Source organism: Haliaeetus albicilla, chromosome 3 (genome assembly GCF_947461875.1).
Source record: "Haliaeetus albicilla chromosome 3, bHalAlb1.1, whole genome shotgun sequence".
NCBI classification, from domain to species: Eukaryota; Metazoa; Chordata; class Aves; order Accipitriformes; family Accipitridae; genus Haliaeetus; species Haliaeetus albicilla.
This window is the reverse complement of record NC_091485.1, coordinates 9,630,911-9,654,094: the sequence shown is the minus strand read 5'-3', so window position 1 is coordinate 9,654,094 and position 23,184 is coordinate 9,630,911. Positions and strand designations below refer to the sequence as shown.

The following is a 23,184-nucleotide window of genomic DNA, read 5'->3' as shown; positions in this document are numbered from 1 at the left end:
CAAAAGACTATAAACAAAACAAGTCACCTTTGCATGCTTTATCAGACTGCAGTTTGACACAGGTGATGGAAAAGAAAAATAAACCTTCCTCCTGACCTAAAACTGTCTTCATTTTTCTCACTCCAAAGGCAGAGGCAGAGTAAGAATTCTGCTTTCGTGACCCCTTTTGCTTCTGGGTCTTGCCTCACAGGTAACAGAAAGATTAGTGGTAAAATGATTAGGTCCAGTCAGTCCATGTGAGTGAAGATAGATGCAAGAATAAACGTCAGCCTGTCACACACAGAGGTTTATAACGACAATGATCCTTGCAGTTTGAAAAACAGCTTGCTAGGGAATAGACATGGAGACATTCCAAAGATACTGCACTTTATTGGAGGTTGGCTTTTAACCCAAGGATGAATGTTTTTTCCCTTAAGTATTTTTTTGTAGTATTGATTTCGCCTTATCCTCCTCTAAGAGTGTGACTACATTATCAAGTATTACATGGGAATAGGAGTTCATCTGAGGACCCCAGGCCTGCATTAGGTGTTTTACTGGGGAATTTGCTTTGGTCTAACTGTAGTCTGGGCCTGTAGGCTGAACACCCATTAGTGGTTGGAGTATGTTAGACTCCCTGAAGCATGCCTTATGGGTTAGTTTAATTTGGAGCTAAGCCAGTTTGTGTGCCTGGAGTCTACTTTTCAGGGCAGTTTTTTTGCTACAAAAATAAATTCAGGGTATGAACTGAAACAGTAACGTAGATGCTTTTGTAAGGTGTCTCTGGTTTACTTACCAGCCCTATCAGATATGGTGGTCACCCAGCTCTAGAGCTTCAGCTATTTTCTATATATTTCACTGCCCACTTCCTTGTATACAACAGGGAAGTTGTCCTTGACAGCACTTGAAAAGAGCTTTGGCTTGGACACACCTTGAGCTTGTCTTTCTTATTCGGGCCTCTTATTTAGACCATCTCACAGAATGATGGTCTTCCCATTTCTGCTGACAAAGAGTATAGCAAGTAACCAAGTCAAATTGAAAATAATAACTTTTACTGAAAATCATAGGCAGTTACTACTACAGTAACTTGATCACTGATCATTAAATGGCATGAGTTCAGCAACTGATTTTCTGCTGAATGTCCTATAAAGTATGTGGTGACAAAGGAGTTGGTGACCTGAGGACAGCTAAGGAATGTGCATAGAGGAATCTGAGACAGTAGAGATATGCATTGCAAAATCATGTAGACAAAGCTATTAAGATTATGATTTTAGTTAAATCACCTTGGTTTATGTTAGGTGACAGCTGTTTGCATAATGAAAAGGAGATGTTGTAAGCAGGCTTTATGGAATTAGTATATGAATCTCAGAAAGGCTATTTTGGTTAGTGAGTTTTGTCTTTTGCATTTTTTTCTGTCAGTCAATATCCATCTCTTTATGTCATAATAAATACAGCACTGGAAGTAAGTAATTTGATTGCTTGATAAGAATTCTAATACAAAAACAGTCAATCATACCTCAGAGCTGGTATTTAAAACTAATCTTAACAGCAAGACTTCCAAGAAAGGCACTCTGTTACACCTAGTAAAACTCACTGCAAATCAGGATTGATTTGTATACAATAAGGTAGGTAGTATGTAATTTTTTTCAGTTTTCATATCTGGTTATGCTTGGTGCCCCAGGCTGAGTGCTGTGAACATATCTAGGATATATTAACGAATTTCTGCATTATTCGTTCACTCCATTATTCAAAACATCACAGGTATTTTTGTAGGTACATGAAAAAAATCAGAAGAATGTTTAAATTCTGAGAATTCACTAATTAAAAAAATTGTACGATTATCAGTACAGTAATATTTTAGAATATTTATTTCATCTTCTCTTTGTAGATTCATAAATATAAATATTTTGGAATTTAACAACACCTTTAACAACATCTTCCATACAATTTTTCCTCAAATGGGAGAAATTATTCCTCTAGATGATCCCCAAAAGGAACACATGCTTTGTAGACCAGAAAAAAGTGTATTTCTTATTTAAAGGATAAAATGCATGGACTATATTCTCTATAATTCCTTTCTTATTAGTGGCATGCACTAGACTTCTAAATATTCTGGGGAAAAAAAAATCAAACTTTTTTTTTGCTTTTTTTGGCAAGAGGGAGATTTATCAATTCCTGTGAATTTTTCAGAAAGCAGAAGCTTTCCCTGGATTTTGTGTGAAAAAAATCAGAATATTTCATTGTGTGAATTACCCAAAAAGAGTTTATTGTCTCAGCTCTAGTCTCATGATAGCTGATTTTAGCAGTTTTTTCTCTGTTACAGGAAGAAACACATTAACTCAGTCTGTAAAATGAACTGTCACACTGCAAAGCATTAGCATAATTGGCTGGCACCTATTTCTTGGACATTCTGTCTGACAAACTCATGGGTCCTTGTGATTAAAATATGATGAATAACCTTGCTGATAGCTGTCTCCCAAGGAGAATAGCATATAAAGTTGAAAAAGAGTATTTTATTGGGCTTGGAGTTGAAACTTGAGAATTGGAAATTGTCAAAGCATTGACTCATTTATACTAGCAATTATAACTACTCAACTGTTGTATTATATTCCTCCAGAAACTTGCTATTCAGTGTAATAATAAGATCTTTAGTAATGTTTACTATGTGTATATAATGTAAAGTATATATAATAATGTGTACAATGAGATATATGAGTATATCTGGAAAAACACAAAGCAAGATCCAGTGGACTTCTCGCCTTGATGAAATAGCACACATTATACAAATCTTGTGGTTTCTACTTGACTGCAGTAGAATTCCAATGATATTCTGCGCTTTGAAAGAATAGACTTTCTAACTCTACTTCTCTTCATCTTTTGTTAGCAAGCTCAAAAGAAGCTCTTAAATTATTTTAGCAAACTGATCCTATAGATCAGCTCTTTTATAATAAATTAATGGCCATATAGGTATCTGGATTTAGGATCTTATTTTACTGTTTGAGATCTCTTTTTGGTTCCAGAGTCCCCTTGCAGAATTTCACCTGCAAAGGGAAGGAGTGACTATGGCAAAGATCAGGGTTCAGGCTGCTTCAGTGTAAAAGATGATGCATGTGGCTGAGCAGTAGCCAGTACAGAGGGCCATTGGCTTTCTGAAAGCTGAGTCATAGTGGGGAAAAACACTTCAAAGTCTTAAAAATCAAGAACTCTGGTATTATGTGAGGTACAGGCACCATGATTTCTGCAGGTGCCACTAAATCCTCTCTCATGCACTATTGTATACAGTGATCTTTGATATATATGGAATATACGGTGTATGTCTTAAGCATATTGTACATGCAACATATGCTAAAGTGAGACAGGGAGTGCTTTTGCTACTGTTGCTGTGACATGTCCTTAAGTAACATAGACAAGTAATTCCATTTTGAAAATGTTCTCTGTTGAGTATGAGTGAAACTGTTATCCTTAAAAATTAAGAAGGCCAAAGGCTTCTACCTACAAAATGGTGCACATAATGGTGCAACAGAATTCTGTGGCATCTGTATTATGCCTGGCAATCTTGCCCCTCTAGTAATGCATCCATGAGCACCTTGTCTTATGAGCGAGTCATGTGCTGTTGGAAGTAGCAGCTTTTATGTATCATTGCACTTGTTAAGTAGAACTCTATTTGTAGCATTATTTCAATTCATCAGGGCACGAAGAGGTGAGAAAGTTCACCTAGCACAATTTGGAACTATGAAGAAGTTACCATCGAACATACCCTTTTGTATAGCATGTGGGTTTTTGTTGTTTTTTTGTTTTTTTTTTTTAAGATCTAAGAGCCTGCAGCCTAACAAGGACAGAAGGAACTGCTGCGTCCCTTCAAAAAGAGGGAACTTTCCCTCCTTAGAATGATAGAGGAGCTCCTTTTGGTAAAAGCTAATGAGACACAGTGTGCTAAATCTTACAGTTGACACAGGACTTGAATGGCCATCTGTTACATAAAAGTTTATTTTCTCAGGAATTATGTGATACAATTGAAAAAACATCCTTTTGCTTTCAAAAATTATTGCATGGGAAACAGGAGATTAAATTTTATAATCATTGCACTGTTCTTTTTTAGGTGAAAGCCCAGCTTCAAAAGATGGGAGCTATTCAACCCATAAACATATTTCTCCGTCAAGAAATTGACCGCATGCAACATGTTATATCAAGAGTTCGAGCTACACTGACTGATCTCAAATTGGCTATCGATGGTAAGTTACAATATTAAAAATCATACTAATTAAGGTGCAATATTTATTACTAATGGTTGCTTATACTATATAACTAAATAAATAGTTCCCCTCCTTCCCTCCGTTTCTACCTCTTTCTCTTTTGTTCTCTCCCTCCCCCATTTTTTATTTTTCTCTCTCTTTATCATACAACCACTAATTCTAGCCCCTAAAGCCTCCAGACTGCATCTCTAAAGGCACTCCACCTTAATTTATTCTGTATGAATGTGCTCCAGGATTGCAGTTCACATCCTGCAGCACTACTACACTTCTGTGATTCTCTCTAGGATCCCTACAGAGCTCAGAGGAGTTGAATTGCGTGATTAGGTCCACAGGTCCTGTGCCAGAGTAATTTATGAAATTAAGCTGAGACATAATGATACAGAACAAGGTAGAAGTGTTGCTGCTAAGTAATTGAGAGACAGGGTGCTCAGGAGGCCAGGTGGTATAGACTCTAATTTAGGGTGAGATTTGCAATGTTCGTGAAACTGGTTATACCAAATAGGATTTCTCTAAATGGAAGCTGAAGTGAGTGGGAGTGCCAGTCAAAAGAGAGTGATAGGGTTCTTCTTTTAGCCATCACAGGAGGTAGGTAACAGCACTCTGTATCTCTCAGAGACAGGAGTATTTCACTGAAAGTGAGCAACGGTGAATGTAGTTAAAATAAATCAAGAGTACAGGCGACTAGAAGCAGATGGAAAATTTGATCAGAAAAGGAGTGAGGAAAAAGAAGGCATGATGATGTTACCATCTGTTTTTTGTTTTCACTTCCCATTTTGCTCATCTGCAAGAGTTGAAATATCCAGGAAGGCAAGTATACTGTTGCTCAGTCAAGCTTCTTGAATTAATAATAAATGAAAATGAAGCCGGAACAGTTAAGGTTCTTGGTTAAGACCTCACTCAAGTCTGCTGTTCTCCAGTAGAGAGGCAGAAAATATCTGAGACAGCAAATCGTCCCCACAGGGTCAGAGTGCCTCAAAATTAGTCCCTTTTGATATAGGTGATGGCAGTACTGTGATCTGTCTTACTGGCGTTTTCCAGTCTTTTGACAATAAGTCTTTCATGAAGGGAGATTTTTTTAATTTGAATTTTTTTTTAACATAAGAATCAAAAGGGATTTTTTCCTATCATTTGTATGATACACCAAGGCAACAATGCATGCTTCAGAAACATCATGCCTATAATCTGAATCTGGGAAAGAGGTCCATAAACGTGCCCAAGGCTAATTAGCTTCCATATCCTGTAATAACCTATGCAAAGGTCAAGCTGGAAGAAACAATTGTCCTCTGTTTCAATACTGAGCTGAAAGTTCCTTTTATATGTGCATAGAGTCCCTTCTCAAGTAAATTAAAATAATGCTTTCCATCCAAGAAAGTATTAATCTTTCCTTGTTTGTGACAGATATATTTGAATTCTCAAAATGTACAATATTCCACAGAGGGGTGGATGAGTAACATAATTTATTTGCACTTAGTATTCAGTTCCGCAGTGGGCACAGTCCTCTACCAGGTGTTTAATCAAGTTAATGCTGTAACTTTTGTGCAATCCTCTAAAACATTATAATTTTCTTAGGGACAGGCAAGTTAAATAAAGTGAAAAATTGCTCTGAAAACAAAATTGGATGTATAGTTAATAATAACAACGATTAATGGCTTCCGGCAGATTCATGATACATCAAGTGCATGTGGTAGACCATTAATTAGGGGATGGAAAGAACATTTAGACACTCTCTCTTGCCTCAGAAAAGGGGAAATCCCCAAACTCTCTCATACTAGATTCTCCCCCCAAACTAGTCATCTGAGGTGCTCCTTTTTCTTTACAATGATGTAAAGTGATCTGCCTGCTCAAACTGGTCATGTCAATTTTGACATCATCTGCCCTGGTCATGCATCTGGCTCTGGCTTCATGAATCTGTTAAGGCCTCAGCACCTCCTTATAGCAGATCTAAATTTTCAAACAAAATTTGAAAAAGAAAATAGCGCCTCTTCATTTTGTGTCATGTAGCTTTGTGAAAGGAGGTCTGAATATTTGATTCTGCAGGTTGGATGTGAATAGATGGACCTTGTCATTTTGCTGTTGCTCACTGAGTTGCACTTGAGGTGATATAAAGCCCTCCTCGGTGAGAGCCCACGTGCAGCTGAACATGAGGCATGTTGAGGGAATTAGCAGAGCCAGTTTTGTCCCTCTATCCAGAGGGCAGATTAAGCAGTGTTCAGCTTTTAGGAGGGGCGAGGATGCTCAGCATGTGTCCAATATGTTTATTGCCAGCCATGCCCCACAGGCCTGCATCTCCACCAATAAACTTTGCTGCCCAGAGGGAAACTCTTTTTGGATCAAATTGTAATAATTAGATTGTAGCTGCACTTTGTACTCTCAGTTATGTCCCAACCATTAGTTCTGTTTTAATTACTTATTGATTGCCCAGCATTTATTTCACAGTTGGTATAATACAGAGCTTCACATAAATCAGAAAACAGCAATGATGATTGTCCTCTCTAGTGAACTAAATAGAGGCTCTGTTCCAAATAGAGAAATCTTTTTAGAGACAAGGAGCAGTAAGACATGGGGCTTGAACCAAAACTCCAGATCCTAATGGGTTATGAACATCAGATCTTGAGTTCCTGGCAGAAAGTGACCGTATTCTTCGTAGGGCAGTGTATGAGCTACAGAGCTCCTGTGTATGTGCCTTATCTTCCTCCTGTGGAAGTATAGAGGCCTTTAGCACAGAATACTAATACCACAGCTCCTTGTTGAAGAGAGGGCACTTCAAACCCCCTCTCCCACTAATGAAGATAGCGTCTTTAAATGCAGTAAAATCTAATGACCCATTCAGTTATTCCTAGTCTCTAAGAGTTTGTTTGAGTAGAGGGGAACTGAATGAGGCCTATCTGTGAGATTGGGGGGGTTCTCCTTGTTTCTCCATGCACTGAAGTAGAAGTGGTAAGTGTTTTGATGAGTCTTCTATCGGTGAAGAACGTGAGAAGAGACATTCTCAGGGAGTTATCCCTGGTCCCCCTTGAGTGGCTTCCATGAATCTCAGCAGTGGAGCATGCTTGTAGTAGCACTGAAAGTGGATATTGAATCCTTGGCAATGGAAATAAGCACAGCTTTTAATTTGGTTTTATTTCCTGAATTTTTTAACCTACTTCACATTCCATTTAAGGGCTTGTCATGAAAGAAACAAATGCTTAACTCATATATTTATGAGTATATCTAGATTCTACTTTGGTCATAAAACTGCATCCGCTTGGCATTTGGTTTTGGCGCCTTATAGCTTTGTGTTTTCAAAGTAATCCTTTGGAACTGCCTACTTTGTGAACAAGTGAAGGCCATACAGGAAACCTTGGATTTGTTATCCTTTCATGTCATATATGTGCCACACGATCACAGAATTCCCACTGCTATTTGTGCAGTACTTGCAGAGTTAGGAGAGAGAAGTCCTTTTCCTGTTAACATATTTCCTGAGAATACAGCAATCCCTCTAAAAGCTTTTACATGACTTGTAATGTGTAAAGATTTGCTTCCACAGGGCCAGAGGTTTTGTTCCTTACATTTTTCTTAGTACTTGCAAGACAAGTACCTACAGGAGCCATAAGACATAAGACCAACACAGAAGGCAAAAGAAGTGGAATCAATACAAATAATCTACTTCAGAAGTTATCATGGCATTTGTCATGGAGAAGCTCTACCAGGCAAACGCAAACTTTCCACTGCAACTGCAGTATGGCACCCCTCATGTTACAAAGCTAGCATATTTTCGTGCATGTAATGGACACCATACATAACCTATGTGCCAGGACTTGGAAAAAAAATATCAGATTGCTCTTATCCTACACTGAAAGAGAGAGCAATCAGAGCTTTTGGAATAATAGGATCAGGAACAAGGGTATTACTAAGGGGAGATAGGACTTTCCTATTTGCCCTCTTTTTACCCACACAGATGTATACCATGTGCATGTTCTATAATACACTAGCATGTTTCAGGTATATGCCAGGTTGAGAAGTATGAGAAAATACAGGTAAGGCTATTGAGACAGAAGGTATTGGAGAGTGAAAAATTATGCATTTTTGTATGTGTTTCTAATATTTTTGGAACTTTATCATTCAGACAAAGCTGAATAACTGTTAATAAAGAAGGCCTTGAGAAATACTGGTGCATTTCACTAGTTTCTGTACATCTCAGTCATTGATTTGCTACCTTATTAAAAACTATTTCATTACCTTCTTTTAGCTCCTCACCATCCTTATACTGCATTCCTAACTAGCGTGTTGGCCTTAGGTTTTTCCCTATTGTCATTCATCTAAGAATATGTTGAAATAGCCAGAACTTCATGTAAACGTGAGGTAGCATATAGTTCTACATACATAATAGGAATCACTTAGAATTCCTGTATCATCTACACAAACTCATGTGTTAAGCCCCTGAAAGAATGAGGTAAATATTCACTATTTTTTTCCAACTCAGAATACCATGATCTTGATAGTAGTGTTTGCATCATGTTGCTGCAAGGGATTTCTGTTCATTGCATGTAGCACCTTACAAGAGGGATATAAATGAACTCCAAAAGAGGTAGCAGATAATTTATTCTAATCTATGTGGTGAAAAACTGAAGCTCAGGAAACTAGTCTTGCCAGAGTGCACAGGAAAGGTAATTTCCCACAAAGGGAAGGAGTATGGACTCATTCCCACTGGCTGGCTAAGTTCTGTTTTGACTCATAATGCTTTAAGACTGCTAACACTAACAGAATTTTAGTTTGGCCTGCTGACCGTGGTAATAGACTTTTGGGCTGAAAGATCTTACTAATTCTTACTCTGTGTGTGTGTGTGTGTGTGTGTGTGTGTATGTGTGTGGGTAAGGCTTGTAGCAATCATCTGTGTATTCCACCTTTGGATGAGGATTTTATATGGAGATGATTAAGAGCACTCAGTGAGGACATTAATGGAATGTAACAATGGGGAATTCATTTGAGGAATGGAGGGGATGAGTCTAGTATGTCTTGTGGCATAGTTACTCTTGGCTCAGCAGCACTCATCCATTATTTACTTCTCATCCTGATAAGAATGCCAGAATGCCTCCCGTTGTCTTTTACAAAGTGTGGCATGTTATTTCTGGACTTCTTAATAGGTGTTATATATGCTTGCCATGAGGCTGGCCAGGACAACTGTTTAGAAACACACATCGCACATTTAGGACAAACTGCAGAAAATAGTTTACCTGCTTGTTTACTCTAGCTCAGGGTATTGATTTGTAGTACTTTTGGGGAGGTGTACATGCATTTTCATCTTCAAATTATTGCTTTAAAATTTTTATTTTCAGTCCTTTGGTGGGTGCAGTCAAGTGCATTTAGTACTGGAGCTGGTATGTTTTCCGAACAATTTGCAAGGTTACTTTCAATTTGCCTTCTTACTGACTGAAGGAATTAGCTATTGCAGAGAATCTAGGATTTGTGTGCTCTTCTATGTGAAAAATCACATGCTACTCAAGTTTCTCAGTGCTTTTCATCTCTCCTGACTTGTAGAATTAAATCAGAGGATTCTGCACCAAAAGAGAATGGTGGGAAGGAAACAGAAAACAGAACAGGAGCAAAGGTTAGGTGCAGCTGGGGAGAATACCACAGTCTACAAGTAAAAAATGGAGAGGGTGTTGTGCATTGCAGGGCTTGGCTACCTGATTTACTCTTTCTGTTCTGGAGACCAGGAGCAAAAGGTGATAAACTGTTGAGGGACTTGGGATTATAACAGCATGGTGGAGTTAAATGAGCTTCTGAGAGCTTCCTGGGAATCACCTCCAGATGCCGAAGTGCCCAAGTGCTGCAAGTGAAGAAAGAGGGAAATACCCAAAGAACTGCCTGAAGCAAAGAAGTTGACTTCTTTCAGCACAGCAGTGGTGGCCACTGAACTAGCAGAAACATACTAAAGCTTGCAAAAAAAAAAAAAAAAGATTAAGTTTTAGGTATGGGGAAACATACGGTAGCTTTTATTGTTTTTATCTAGTACTCTGCATACCTTGTACCTTTGGGCAGAATAATAAATAATGCTTTCTTTGGGGAAAGCACAAGCAAGTTAGCTGTTGCCATAAGGCAGAAAGGGGGGAAAGCTTACAAAGTTACAGGCAAGTCGGGATTTTCTCTTCAACGTGTTCAACAAAGAAGAGGGAGTTGCAGCTTGGTGGTGGAGACAAGTGACTGGTCCAATAACAAACCTGGCTGCTTGGGAGGTAAACTTGAGTGGGGATTAAAGGCTGAAAAGATCAACTTCTATAGTTGCAACAGTGACAGTCAAGAATGGATTGATGCTTTCACTGAGATTTTTCCTCTGTGTACTGTTAAGGCTAGCTTAAGAGACTCATTGTGTAGCAAGTATTGTCCTCAAGGGATAGTCTCCAGTCCTATTATAATGATGTCAGCTATTGGCAAACTGTACTTGATGGAGAAACTAGCTTCTTCTCATCTCATTTATATCCTACATAATTATTCTAGTTATTCTTGATTCACTTCTGTGCCTGTGGGAGGAGAATCAGTCAGTGGATTGAGGCTTTTTTTGGTTCACGCTGGAGTTTAAGATCCTTCCTTTGTTCCTAACTTTATCTACTCATTTAAATAAGATATGCATGTTTTCTAGTCCAGACACAGGCTTTCCCAAATGTGAAATTCAAAATGTAGATCCAAATTTTACAAATTCCACAGTTTTCAGATTCAGCTTGTTGTAGGTATGGTAGTGAAAAGGGGCAACTCAGTGAAATAATACAAGGTCCTGATGTAGTCCATTCAAAGCATTATATTTATTGAATGAATCACCCTAAAACCAGATCAATTTAAAAGAACAGACTATTTACTTTAATTAACATTAAAATCTAGTTATCCTCAGAACTGAGTAGCTTTATTTGGCTTATTCACTACACAGCAATTGGATAGATTTAGATGTGGTTTAGAAGGGAGACGGTATAAATTTAGGGCAATGAAAAAGGGGAATCCTAATTTCCAAACTGTATGTACTGTGCAAACAGTATAGTTACAGTACATACAATTTTTGAAGCATGGAAATACCCTCATGTCTTTAGCTGGCCTGACCTTTCATCAGTCGTTTTCAGATGGGCTTTACTCCATTCAAGAAAGGGAATATCACGAAGTAAATCCCCAAATAACCAAGTTATAAACAGCTGGCCTGTCTGATTCATAGAACATTCAAGCCTGTCATGTTAAGTTCATAGGACATTCAGTCTCTTCATATGGTAACCAGTGCTCTGAGCTTCTTAGAATTAAAATATGAGAAGCCTATGGTATTGTGCTACTCATTCAATTAATCAAATACAGTTTTTCAAACACCTGTATCACCTTTCTCCAGAAAGATGCCATTATTTTTCTCATGTGTTACTAATTTTATTTCTGACAATTACTTTATTTTTTAAATTATTTTTATCAGAGTATTTTTGCTGCAGGAATGCATCCCAACACCCACAGATGTCATTTAGTGCTGAAATTCAAGCACGGTATGCCTACTGCCAGAGATGACACCCACTCACTAGGAATATTTATGCAGCTATATGGGCCAGGCCAGAACTGTGAACATACCTCATCCTCAAGAACACTCTGGCTTAGTGTTCTCAGCAGCTGCTCTGAGTCATAATGGGCAGACATCCTAAGAGATTTCACCATGCTTCGGGGCAGAGACTGGTTGTAATCTCCCTATTTGAAAAGCTCCAGCCCACCCACAAAAATAGGGAAGAAAATGTGTCTTTCTCACAACCCTTGTTGCAGGAGAAAGTTGGCTGCATCAGCGTGAAAACAAGGAAGAACCAGAGATGAAAGTGTTCTTTCTTTCTTAGTTCAGATTGTAATGATCCCCAGGGCTCAAATGGGATGCTCTTCACTTGTTTTCTGCCCTCACTATGGTTGCTCCAAAGTTGAAACCAACATGTGCTGCATGATTTTTTCCAAATTTTCTGCCTCCACAGTGTGAATAGAGTGTATGGTCTAATATTACATTTTTCTGGGCAAAGGGGAGATGACACAGAGTGGCTTCTTTCTTAAATGCTGGTGCTCTTGGTTATATGTTAGAGAAGATTTGTACCCAAAGAGAAAGTTTATTAACTGTGTTATAAAAGACTCTTAGCTAGCCCAAAACATGATTCTGAACCTGGCTATGAAGCCATTACAGAGAATGCAGGTGTATTGGGTTTGCGTGGCAAGGTTTTGGTAGCAGGGGAGGGAGGCTATAGGGGTGGCTTCTGTGAGAAGCTGCTAGAAGCTTCCCCTATGTCCAACAAAGCCAATGCCAGCTGGCTCCAAGACAGACCCGCCACTGGCCAAGGCCGAGCCCATCAGTGACAGTGGTAGCACCTCTGGAATAACGTATTTAAGAAAGGGAAAAAGTTGCTGCTCAGTAGCAACTGTAGCCAGAGAGATGAGTGAGAACATGTGAGAGAAAGAACCCTGCAGACCCCCAGGTGAGTGAAGAATGAGGAGGAGGAGATGCTCTAGGCGCCAGAGCAGAGGTTCCCCTGCAGCCCGTCCATCGGGAAGACCATGGTGAGGCAGGCTGTCCCCCTGCAGCCCACGGAGGTCCACAGTGGAGCAGATCTCCACCTGCAGCCCGGGGAGGACCCCACACCGGAGCAGGTGGGTTCCCGAAGGAGGCTGTGACCCCATGGAAAGCCCACGCTGGAGCAGGCTCCTGGCAGGACCTGCGGATCTGTGGAGAGAGGAGCCCACGCTGGAGCAGGTTTTCTGGCAGAACTTGTGACCCCGCAGGGGACCCACGCTGGAGCAGTCTGTGCCTGAAGGACTGCAGCCCAGGGGAGGGACCCACGCTGGAGCAGTTTGTGAAGAACTGCAGCCTGTGGGAAGGATCCACATTTGAGAAGTTCGTGGAAGACTGCTTCCCATGGGAGGGACCCCACGGTGGAGCAGGGGACGAGTGAGGAGTCCTCCCCCTGAGGAGGAAGGAGTGGCAGAGACAACGTGTGATGAACTGACCCCAACCCCCATTCCCCGTCCCCCTGCGCTGCTGCGGGGGAGGAGGGAGAGTAAATTGGGAGTGGTGTTGAGCTGGGAAGGAGGGAAGGTGTTCTAAGGTTTGTTTTTTATTTCTCGTTATCCTACTCTGATTTGATTGGTAATAAATTAAATTAATTTTTCCCCAAGTCGAGTCTGTTTTGCCCATGACAGTAATTGGTTAGGTGATCTCTCCCTGTCCTTACCTCAACCCACGCGCCTTTCATTACATTTTCTCTCCCCTGGCCAGCTGTGGAGGGGGAGTGATAGAGGGGCTTTGGTGGACAACTGGCATCCAGCCAAGGTCAAACCACCACAGCGGGATAGGCACTATTTTTTAATATTTACAGTTTTGTAAAAGTTCATGGTTATCTCATAGCATTTGTTGCACAAAAAGAGGTGTGTATAAATGAGAGCAGGTCATTATCTGCTAGAAGAAAATGAAGCCTATTTGCCATTAATATATAGCAGAAAGTACCAGATTTGCCCACACTGTTATACAAGTGTTCAGGGTAGCCACTGCATTCATCTAAATTAAAAGCTGGTGTTTGGCTTCTGGATGTTTTTCTCCTTCCCCTGAACTGGGGACCTGCCAACCTCAATGGAAGGAAGGGATTTGAAATGCTTACTATTACTGGCCATGTTTCCATACGGATACATTTGGATGGGCCACTGCAGCTTTTGTTTGCAGTCACCAAGACCTCTTCTCTTTCCTTTACATATTCTGTGGTGGAAGCCACCTAATTCTCTTTGGTATCTCATGTAATCCCTGTGGCAATTACAGCAGTCGTGAGTATGATGATGTATTGAACAATGGTATTACACAAACATTTAATTGGAATGGGGGCTAACAGACCAGTTTCTATAATTTAAAATATTTAAACTGGAATAGAAAAGACATCCTGAGGCATGGCCATGTGCCAGCTCTTAGTACTATTGAGAGTACAAGCCGATAAGATGTAGGAACTTCTGGCACATGGAATGGTGAGTGTCACTGAAAAATCATTGTCTTAGTAAATGGCAATATTTTAATGGAGGCAATAGTACTATGCATGGAATATGTGAGCATGCACTGCCACTGCCAGAAAAATATATAAAAAAATCTTGCCTTTAGGTTTATTCTACGTACTGCTTTCCCACTGGGAATCTTGATAATAGAAATGTACAAAGTTATCATTAATAACAGTAAATTTCATGAATAATCACTGTCAGTACATGCTTAGGATATGGATGAGTTACACAGTACATCTCTATCATTGATCATGTATGTGGGATCCATTAAAATATATAAACAAAATTGAAATGATTAATCACATTCCAAACACAGTGTGAATATAATGAATATAAATACTATGTGTGAGGGAGAAGGAGTTGTTTAAAAAAAAAATCTTTATTTCTGATCAAAATAACCAAGGAAATATAATTTATCTTGTCACCTTTAACTTTGAATCAAGTCTTGTAAGTTTGAGCAAATTAACCACAAACTGATAAGACTTTAGTGCAACAGGTGTGCAATTAAGGCACAATAAAAGAAGGTTTATTAGCCTCAGAATGTCATTTGAAAGTTTTAATTGCCTTTACAATCTAGGGGAAAGTTCATTCTGAATGTTTTACTTATCTTCCAGGAACTATAATTATGTCAGAAGAATTGCAAGATGCTTTAGATAATATGTATGATGCTAGAATTCCAAAACTATGGTTTAGGATTTCCTGGGAGTCGGCTACTATAGGATTTTGGTTTACTGAGCTTCTTGAAAGAAACCAGCAGTTCAGCAGTTGGCTGCAGGATGGCCGACCAAATCAGTTCTGGATGACAGGATTCTTTAATCCACAGGTAAGACTGCTAGATTGATCTTTCTAACCCCCATGTAACAGTTGAATTAGACCTTGAGAGAACTTCAAGCTGACTCAATTGTGACTATACAAAGTGTAATCTAAATTCAATTTTTAGCATAAATGTAGGATAAATTAACTTTAACATCTATGGAAGAAATTTTTGCTAGACCAAAAGAACGTTACTGAAATAATGGAATGCATCTTCTGGTTGCTTTGACTGTAGTGTGGAAATTGGGTAAATACATCTTTTCACATTTCAATATTATCCTCCTTTTTTCCCCTCCTCTGTTACAGTAATCTGTTTTTCTTTCATTGTATGAAAATCCCTTTGAGTACAAAGCAAGGTAAGTTTCAAAACTTGACATAGGAAGAAGAGATTTGGACTTGGCTCTCAATCCTTGCAAATCAGTTCCTTGAAATAGAAGGGTTGTTATTTATACCACCCCAGAATTGTGCCAGACTTGTTCTGCAGAGACATATAAAAAAAATACAGCCTCTCGCCTGCACCATCTAAAATAAAAACCTGGCACAAAATGAAACACAAAAAAGGGAACAGCTGAGAACAGAGTTAAAAGAAGTATACATACCTAGATGATGTGTAGTTTCTTTGCACAGCTATCCACATTCATTAAAGCTTTTTATGATTCACAGATGTTTGTGGGAAGTAGGAGTTGTGGAAGTGAGTCATTGTGAGAGTATCCAGCCAACAGGTTTCTGTGAAGCCTTAGCAAAAAGCTATTTTAAAGATCTATTTTAATCTCAGTACTTGTTAGCAATGCAAAAGCTAGCTGAAACAGCTGCCTAGAATAGAGAAAGCAACAGTGGCAAATATTCTCTAGGACTACTGCTGGGAAATATCCATCTATCATCTATGCTGTCTGTGTCAGCTGTCTGCTGATACCACTTTATAGCATGGAAGCGTGCTCACAGAATCCCTGAGCAAAGGGTTCCCTAGCAAAGGTATGAGGGAGAGGAGTAGGAGTTTTAATAAAATGATTATGCTTCCATACTTGGTTTGTTAGCAACACATTGATAGTGGCACTCTAAAATATTCCTAAGGAACTTTTGCAATGATAGGGCTGGATGAAACCCTAATAGGCTTTCGGTTTTGTTGGTGTTTGCTTTTGCACTACAGATGAGCAACAGCCGATACAGATTTTGCACTGGTCATTTTAGCTGGCTTTTTTGTGCTTTTGGGTTGTTTCAGTTCTGAAATTTTGCCAGCCCAAATTGGGCATCCTACATTTTTTTGGATCCATGCATCTGGATTTCTCAAAAAAGCTGCCAAATAATCAGAGTAAAAATGTCCCCAAACAAGTTGTGATTTAATAGACCATAGTAAGTGAGAAAGCCTCCAGAAATACAAAAATTAAACACTTCATAACACATAGTTCTGAAAGTCCCTAAATACATAGTGTGCAGAGAAAAAAATCTGATAATGAGTTGTGCTTGCCTGATTTAAAAATTTATTTGTGCTGACAATCGTAAGCTTAAGAATGAGATGGTTATTGTTATAGCCTCCATTTTCTGTAACCCAGGCTGTGGGATTGGCTCATTCTACAAGAAATTCACCTGAGCAAAGACTCCTTTTCTATTTAATTAACTACTATTTTGTTAATAGTCATATTGCTGTGTTTAAAATCAGTATTTCATATGTTAAGAAAACTCATTTTCATCTTCTCAAGCAAGTTGAGGTGATGAAGTATTAATGCTGCAGTTCTAATGGCTTGTTTGTAATACCTGAGAAATTGTCAGAAGAATCCTTTCATTTGTGAGATGAAATGCAGCTCCTAAGTAATTTGTAATTTGCATACTTGCATGGATCTCACTGTTTGCTTTATGGTCAATGGATAAATGCCATGGATAAAACAAGACAGTAAAGTAGATTTATAGCACTGGGAGAATGAGACATTCTGGCAATAAAAAATAATACAGGACCTGACTCTGCCTTCTCTTGGACTGTTTATACACTAGGATAAATTCAGCAATTTCACAGAAGTTAATCTTTATTCGTAGTGATACAAATGAGAGCAGGCTCAGGCTTCTGTGTAAAAGAAACCCGATTCCCTGTGTGTGTCTGCATTGGGCCAAGGTAACTGTGGTAAAGAAAACAAGAAGTAACATGAATTTTCTTCCCTCCTGGAAGTTAATCTGATGTTACTGGATTTTTTCCTCACAAAACTTGACACTATGCATATGTCATTTCTGCCTCCCAATTTTCATATTGTGGCTGATACTGTTTTATTGTTTCCCTGTTTGCATCTCTGCATCCAGTTGCTGTCACTTGTCCTATTTATGGATTTTAAGTCCTGTGAGGCAGAAGTGTCTTTCTGATTGTATAGTACTTAGTATAATGAACCCTCAGCCTATTTCTAAGACCCTTAGATGCCAAAGCAATGTGAATACCAGTAAGAACATGAAGTACAATGCCTCCATTCCTCAGTGCCCACTTAATTCTAGTAAACCTGCCATAATTTGCTTGCTGTAGAAATTGCAAAATAAGTGACAAACAAGGAAGTTCCTAAGCAAGGTAAAGGAGAGAATATTATTGTGAAAGCAGTAGACTTAACTGACTTCCATATTTCTTGTCATAGCTTCCATGGACACCCTCACTAGAAGGTTCAGAGTTAGTTTGCATGGGTTCTTAGAAGGCAAAGGGAAAAGCTTTAGGAGACTTCAGTGAGAAGGTCAGGAGAAAGCAGGTGAAGAAAGAATTAATCTTCCCCATTTCTGAAATCTCAGCATGCTCTGCCCATCCCCCCCAAACCTCCCAACCCACCCCAACAGCCAAACACCTGCACAAACAAACAAAACAAGGCAAAGATTGCCAGAAATCAGAACAAATGTCATGGCAAGTGGTCCATTATGTCCCTGACAGAGGGTTTTGGGGGGAGGCAAGCCCTCAGCCATACAGTGGCACCTCAAGCCACTTGGTTCTTTCTTGCTGTTTATTGTGCTATTCACCTCCTCTGCGATACCCAGCTGGGCCTCCAACTCACAGCTGTAGTCTTTAAACACTGTCTAGGATTCATTCAAATAAGCAGATAAGTGTTACAAGTCCCACTGCAGACAGCATATAGGTCCCGCCGTCTCTGTAAGAATAGTCTGCAGTCTAAATCTTATCCCTGAAGACAACTCACAGCTCCGAGCTCACTTTATTCTAGTGTTTCCACAGTGCCTTTGAACTGATTCCCTTAATACAGTCATTGCTCTGTGCTGTCCTCTTCAGGCTCTTCTTTCTTTAATATTTCAGTTTATCTGGGATCCAGTAGCCCTCTGGGGCCTTCTGGCAGTGAACACTTCATGTATTTTAAACTATTGGTACTAGCATGTTTCTACAAATTAAAATTCCACAAATTAAGTACAAGGATTTTGCTTTCATTTAATGGCATCTCTGATAGAAGAACTTGGCCTTTAATCCTGTCTCCCTTAGCTATATGCTAGAGTTCTCAACTACTTCAAACGCAATTACAATTATCTGTGCTATCACAAAACCTCTTTAATGCACTTGTCCTGAGGTCTCTGGAATTATATTAATGAGAAGCAACCAATGTCAATTAACCAAAACATCTGAGTTCATGGATGTTATCTCATGTTCTCATAACTTGAAGGGTATTGCGTAGCTACAAAGTGCTTAGCACATGCAACAAGCACTCCAGTCCCAGCAGCCAAAGACTGGCCTGTGCATTCAGTAGACCACTGTGCTAATGTTTCTGCATCTGACTTCTTTCCTTTCATTTGGCCCTAACAGTAGCTCAGCAGAGCATCCTGCACTGTGAATATTGAAGAAAAAGAAAAAGCTCATTCAATTCCCTCATTGCTCCTGATTTCTTCCTAGCTGTGCTGTTGGCTCTCTAATACCCACCTTTCTGTGCTCCCCATGTGGCTCTGTTTTCTCCCATCTCTCTCTCCAGATACCGTCTTTCTCTGCTCTGAAATCTGCCCTGAAACTTCTTCCTTCTTACTTGTCCTTCTCAGTAAGTCCCTCTTGCTCTTGCATCTTCAATTTTTGTGTTTTATTCATTCATATCATGGCTATGCAAATGGGTTTCCATAGGGTAAAATAAGGTGTACGTCCACAGCATGTCCACTGGAAGTGCAAAGCAATCTCTACCCTCCTGTCTCTTAGGGCTAAGGTATTTCCCGTGTACTGCAGTGTGTGTGCACGTGGACAGTTACATGAGAGAAGCTAACCAGCATCTTCAGCTTGTCTTGTGATAGCTTGTAACTGTATCATGAGATTGGAGCTCTTTAGAACAGAGAGTGAGTTTCACTCTGCACTGCTGAAGAGCTGTGAGTTTATCTTGCTGGTGTCTACAATAGTACGTTATTGTAGTATATTAAGGCTTTGCACTGAGCAAAGTAACAGAGGCATTTCGCTATTTAATTACGTTATTCCAATTTGTACTTCCTTTGTATTCTGTAAAATGCTTCATGATTTGTTGACTGAAAAGCAATTTTACAACATTGGTATAAGAAAAGGCAAGTAATATAGCACATGAAATACCAGTGTTATTTGTGGCTTAGCAATTACCTGTGTTTGGAACCTCACAAAACACATTAATCTGGCAGCCTTGTAAACCTCTCTCCATCTGGCTGGTTGTAAAGTGGGCATGTGAGGTGAGGTGAGTTATACGTGCAGCTTCCAATATGTTAAATAAGCCAATTTGGTGACTTCTTAGCACCAACAATGCACACCAAGTATATAAGAATGCATGATACTGGGAAAATATAGGAAAGCATTGGATTTGCACAACTGAATCAGTTTTGTATGCAGATAAAATTCTGTGGGATGAGGTTTTATACTGCTGATGTCACTATTATATAGGAAAAAACAGATTGAAATGGGTAAGTTCAAGTATTTTAAAACACTCTATGTCATATTCAATCTCCTTAGGGATTCCTAACTGCTATGAGGCAAGAGACAACTCGCATGAATGTAGCAAAAGGGTGGGCACTCGACAGTGTTGTTTTACACAATGAAGTGACCAAGATGATGAAAGAAGATGTGGTTGGCCCTCCTCCTGCTGACATTGGTGGGGTTTACATATATGGCCTTTTCCTCGAAGGGGCAGGTTGGGACCGCAGAAACAGTAAGCTGGTTGAGTCGTCACCAAAGGTAAGGACCAAGTGAGCATGACTGACTGTGGCATAATATGGTGTGCTCAGAGAACACCAGAAAGTATTTTGAGTGCCTGCAGCAGTGGTTTCACAACAGGTTTTAAGAGGGTAAAACACTAGCAGGGCTGGGAAGGGGACTGAGTGTTTACCCACCAGAACCGAACAAAAAGACTTCTGTCAGAAAATTAAGTTAGGATGTGCTGCACTAGACCAGATGCCAGTCCCCTTGGCTTCAGGGGCCCTAGAAGCATAGTGATGTTTGAATAAAACAGTGCAACCCATAGTCAGCCTTTTTTTGACTGACCAAGTGGGACCCTATCACAACTTCCAAAGCCCAGGACTGGGTTTGATGACAGCTGCTGTGGAGGTCAGTGTTTGGATGACTAGAAGTCCCTGGCATTTGTTTTTGAATAGGAGGAAGAGTATTAGTTCTAAGCGTATGCTCAGTTATCCATGCATGGACTTACAGTTTACTGATGTGACTAAGCAGATTTAAAACCTAGCTATGGAGTAGTGATTAGATGCTGTGGTCACTGCCAGGGAAAGCTGCCATTGTCTGCACTGGTAAACTTTTTCCAAACCAGTGATAACTGTCCCGGAATTGGAGTTGAGGTAATCCCTCTCCGCAAGTAAAACACTTCTGTGTCTGGCTGAGATCAAACTTTTCCAATCCAAACCTTGCCAGCTGTAGCTTCTGGTGACAGCTGTTGCCTGGTTTGTCAAAAGACACCTTGAAACATGGAGTTTACTCAAGTGCTCTGGAATGTTCAGCAAGCCTCCATGTTGCTTTTGTGTTTGCATCTTTTTTTCCCCCTTGCCAATGAATACTTCATATTGCTGGAAGACCTGAGGGGATCTAGTCTGGATAAACATTCAAGGCTTCCTAAATGCAGCTTGGCCTTTATAGCTCCAGGTCTGCCATTAAGGGAACAGTAGGTGGAGAAAGAACGGGGAACGCTAGCCAAAAGGGCAAAGGATGGGAAAAAAGACAACGGTCTGTCTCCCTCCTAGAACCACGCTGTCATTTTTGCATCTATTTCCATGGTGTGCAGTTTTCCAGGTTTCTACTGCTTTCTTTTCATTCCAGGCTTCTTGACGTCTGTTGGCCCTGAGCTGCCACTGTCTTAAAGTTAGGGTCAATGTAGCGGTGAGCGTAGGACTTGTGTTCTCGTGTGTACCTCTGCTGAGGTGCTGGTGCTTTTGCTGAAGGCCATCACTGAATCTAGTTCCAGCATTTGGAGTTTAGATGCTCTATTCTGCTTCTCTAACGCTGAGCCCCATGTCTCTTTTAACATTCTCAGGTGCTGTTCACAAGTCTTCCTGTAGTCCACGTGTATGCTGTTAGCACAACAGCACTACATGACCCAAAGAAGCAACAAGGAAGTCTGTACTCCTGCCCTGTCTACAAAAAGCCTCGGAGAACAGATCTGACGTACATTTTCTCTTTGTATCTGAAAACAGTGCAGAATCCTGATCATTGGACTTTACGGGGGGTTGCACTGCTCTGCAATTCAAAATAAGGACAAACAGCTATAAAGAAAGAAGCACCTAGGAAAATTAATCTGCAGCTGGTAGGACTGCTGTTATTATTGACAAAGTGGTGGCTACATTCTCACAGGGGTATTGGAATTAACAAGTGACATATAGAGATTGTGTTCATTACACATAGATCAGTTTACTCTGTTCACAGCAAAAATGCTAAATGTATTTAACCTGGGAATATCAGAGGGAAAACAGTTGCAGGTGTAAAATTTGGCAACCGTTACAAAGCAAGTGAGTATATAATCAACTAGCTTGCTCATAATGGAAACACTAGGAAAAAAGTGCTTATGACAATGACAGTGACAGTGACAATGCTCTAACATTTATGGTGGTTCTTTTGTAGATGTTATCTTCTCTTCTTAATACAAGACTTCTTCATAATATGGTATAAATCTTTTAAAATTCAACTTTGTAGTTAAAAACCTATTGTCCATAGCATTATTAAAGCTGTAATGACAAGTGAATTAAATGTATGGTAAAACTTTATGTTTCTCTGCATGTATTCCAATGCACAGTTCCTTTGATTTTGCACTTGTAAACTTACTGGGTGGTTTTACAAATGGTTGCTACCATTTCCTTCAATAGTCAGTTGTTTATGCTAACGATCATAGAAACTGTACAAACAGGCAAGTTTATCTTTGCACAAGTAGTGGTCTTTGCAGATATTAACTCATTTGTAAACCTATATCCCGTTATAAGGAAGATGTGCACCCCCCCATTATTAGCGAGAAAAACATTTTGAAACTCTTCTCAGAGTAAACACATCTGAGCACCAGTTTGGCTTAATTAGTATTTGCTCCATTGGCATTAGTGCCTGAATCCTGCAAACTCAAACCTCTTAACTGGATTTTATTCTGTGTTTGGATCAGTTTAGGTTAAAAAAAAAAAAAAAGTAGAAGACACACAGGCCATTTCTGGGAGTAGATTCACCTGAAATGGTTGAAGTCATTTTTGTTTATTACTACCATTGCTGTCTACCCTGTAACTGAAGGGTGATTGCTACTTCTTTTTTAATAGACAGACAACTATTGGCAGAAAACGTGTTTGGCTTTTTTCACTAGCACAAATTCAAAGCAAAAGAAATTGCTGTTAGATGTTATGAAAGAACACTTGCAGTGTTTCGTTAATCGCTTTTTTTCTCCTTGTAAACACTTTCAATTTTTGTATAAACACTTCAATTTCTTTTCCGCTGGTGTCTAAGAAAGTAGTTCATCCTTTCTCATAACCAGTTTTACTCTGCAGTTAGCAATTGCTGGCCTCTTTCCGTGAGGAAGTTTGATATTCACACTCCCACTCACAACTAAGCAGAAAGTGCCAGATTTCTTCTTGGAAAACAGAGCAGATGGGGACAGGGTCCCTTTCTCCCACTGAGCCAGGAGCAGCACTTGTTGCACATGCAGTGCCGGTGAGATTACCTTACCAAGTGAAACCACCTGTTCAAGAAATATACACCGAGCCTCCCTGC

General features: G+C 39.7%; 1 protein-coding gene across 1 annotated transcript in view; it reads left to right on the top strand.

Moving 5' to 3' along the window:
- The window catches only part of LOC104322993 (dynein axonemal heavy chain 5), a 162,827-nt gene extending 140,622 nt beyond the window's left edge, over positions 1–22,205 (top strand). The window contains exons 69-72 of the mRNA XM_069778781.1: positions 4,076–4,208; positions 14,846–15,054; positions 19,954–20,175; positions 21,479–22,205. Coding sequence (XP_069634882.1) covers positions 4,076–4,208; positions 14,846–15,054; positions 19,954–20,175; positions 21,479–21,697 — 783 coding nt within the window. The 3' untranslated portion in view covers positions 21,698–22,205. The remainder of the gene's footprint in view (positions 1–4,075; positions 4,209–14,845; positions 15,055–19,953; positions 20,176–21,478) is intronic.
- Positions 22,206–23,184: the final 979 nt, after the last annotated feature.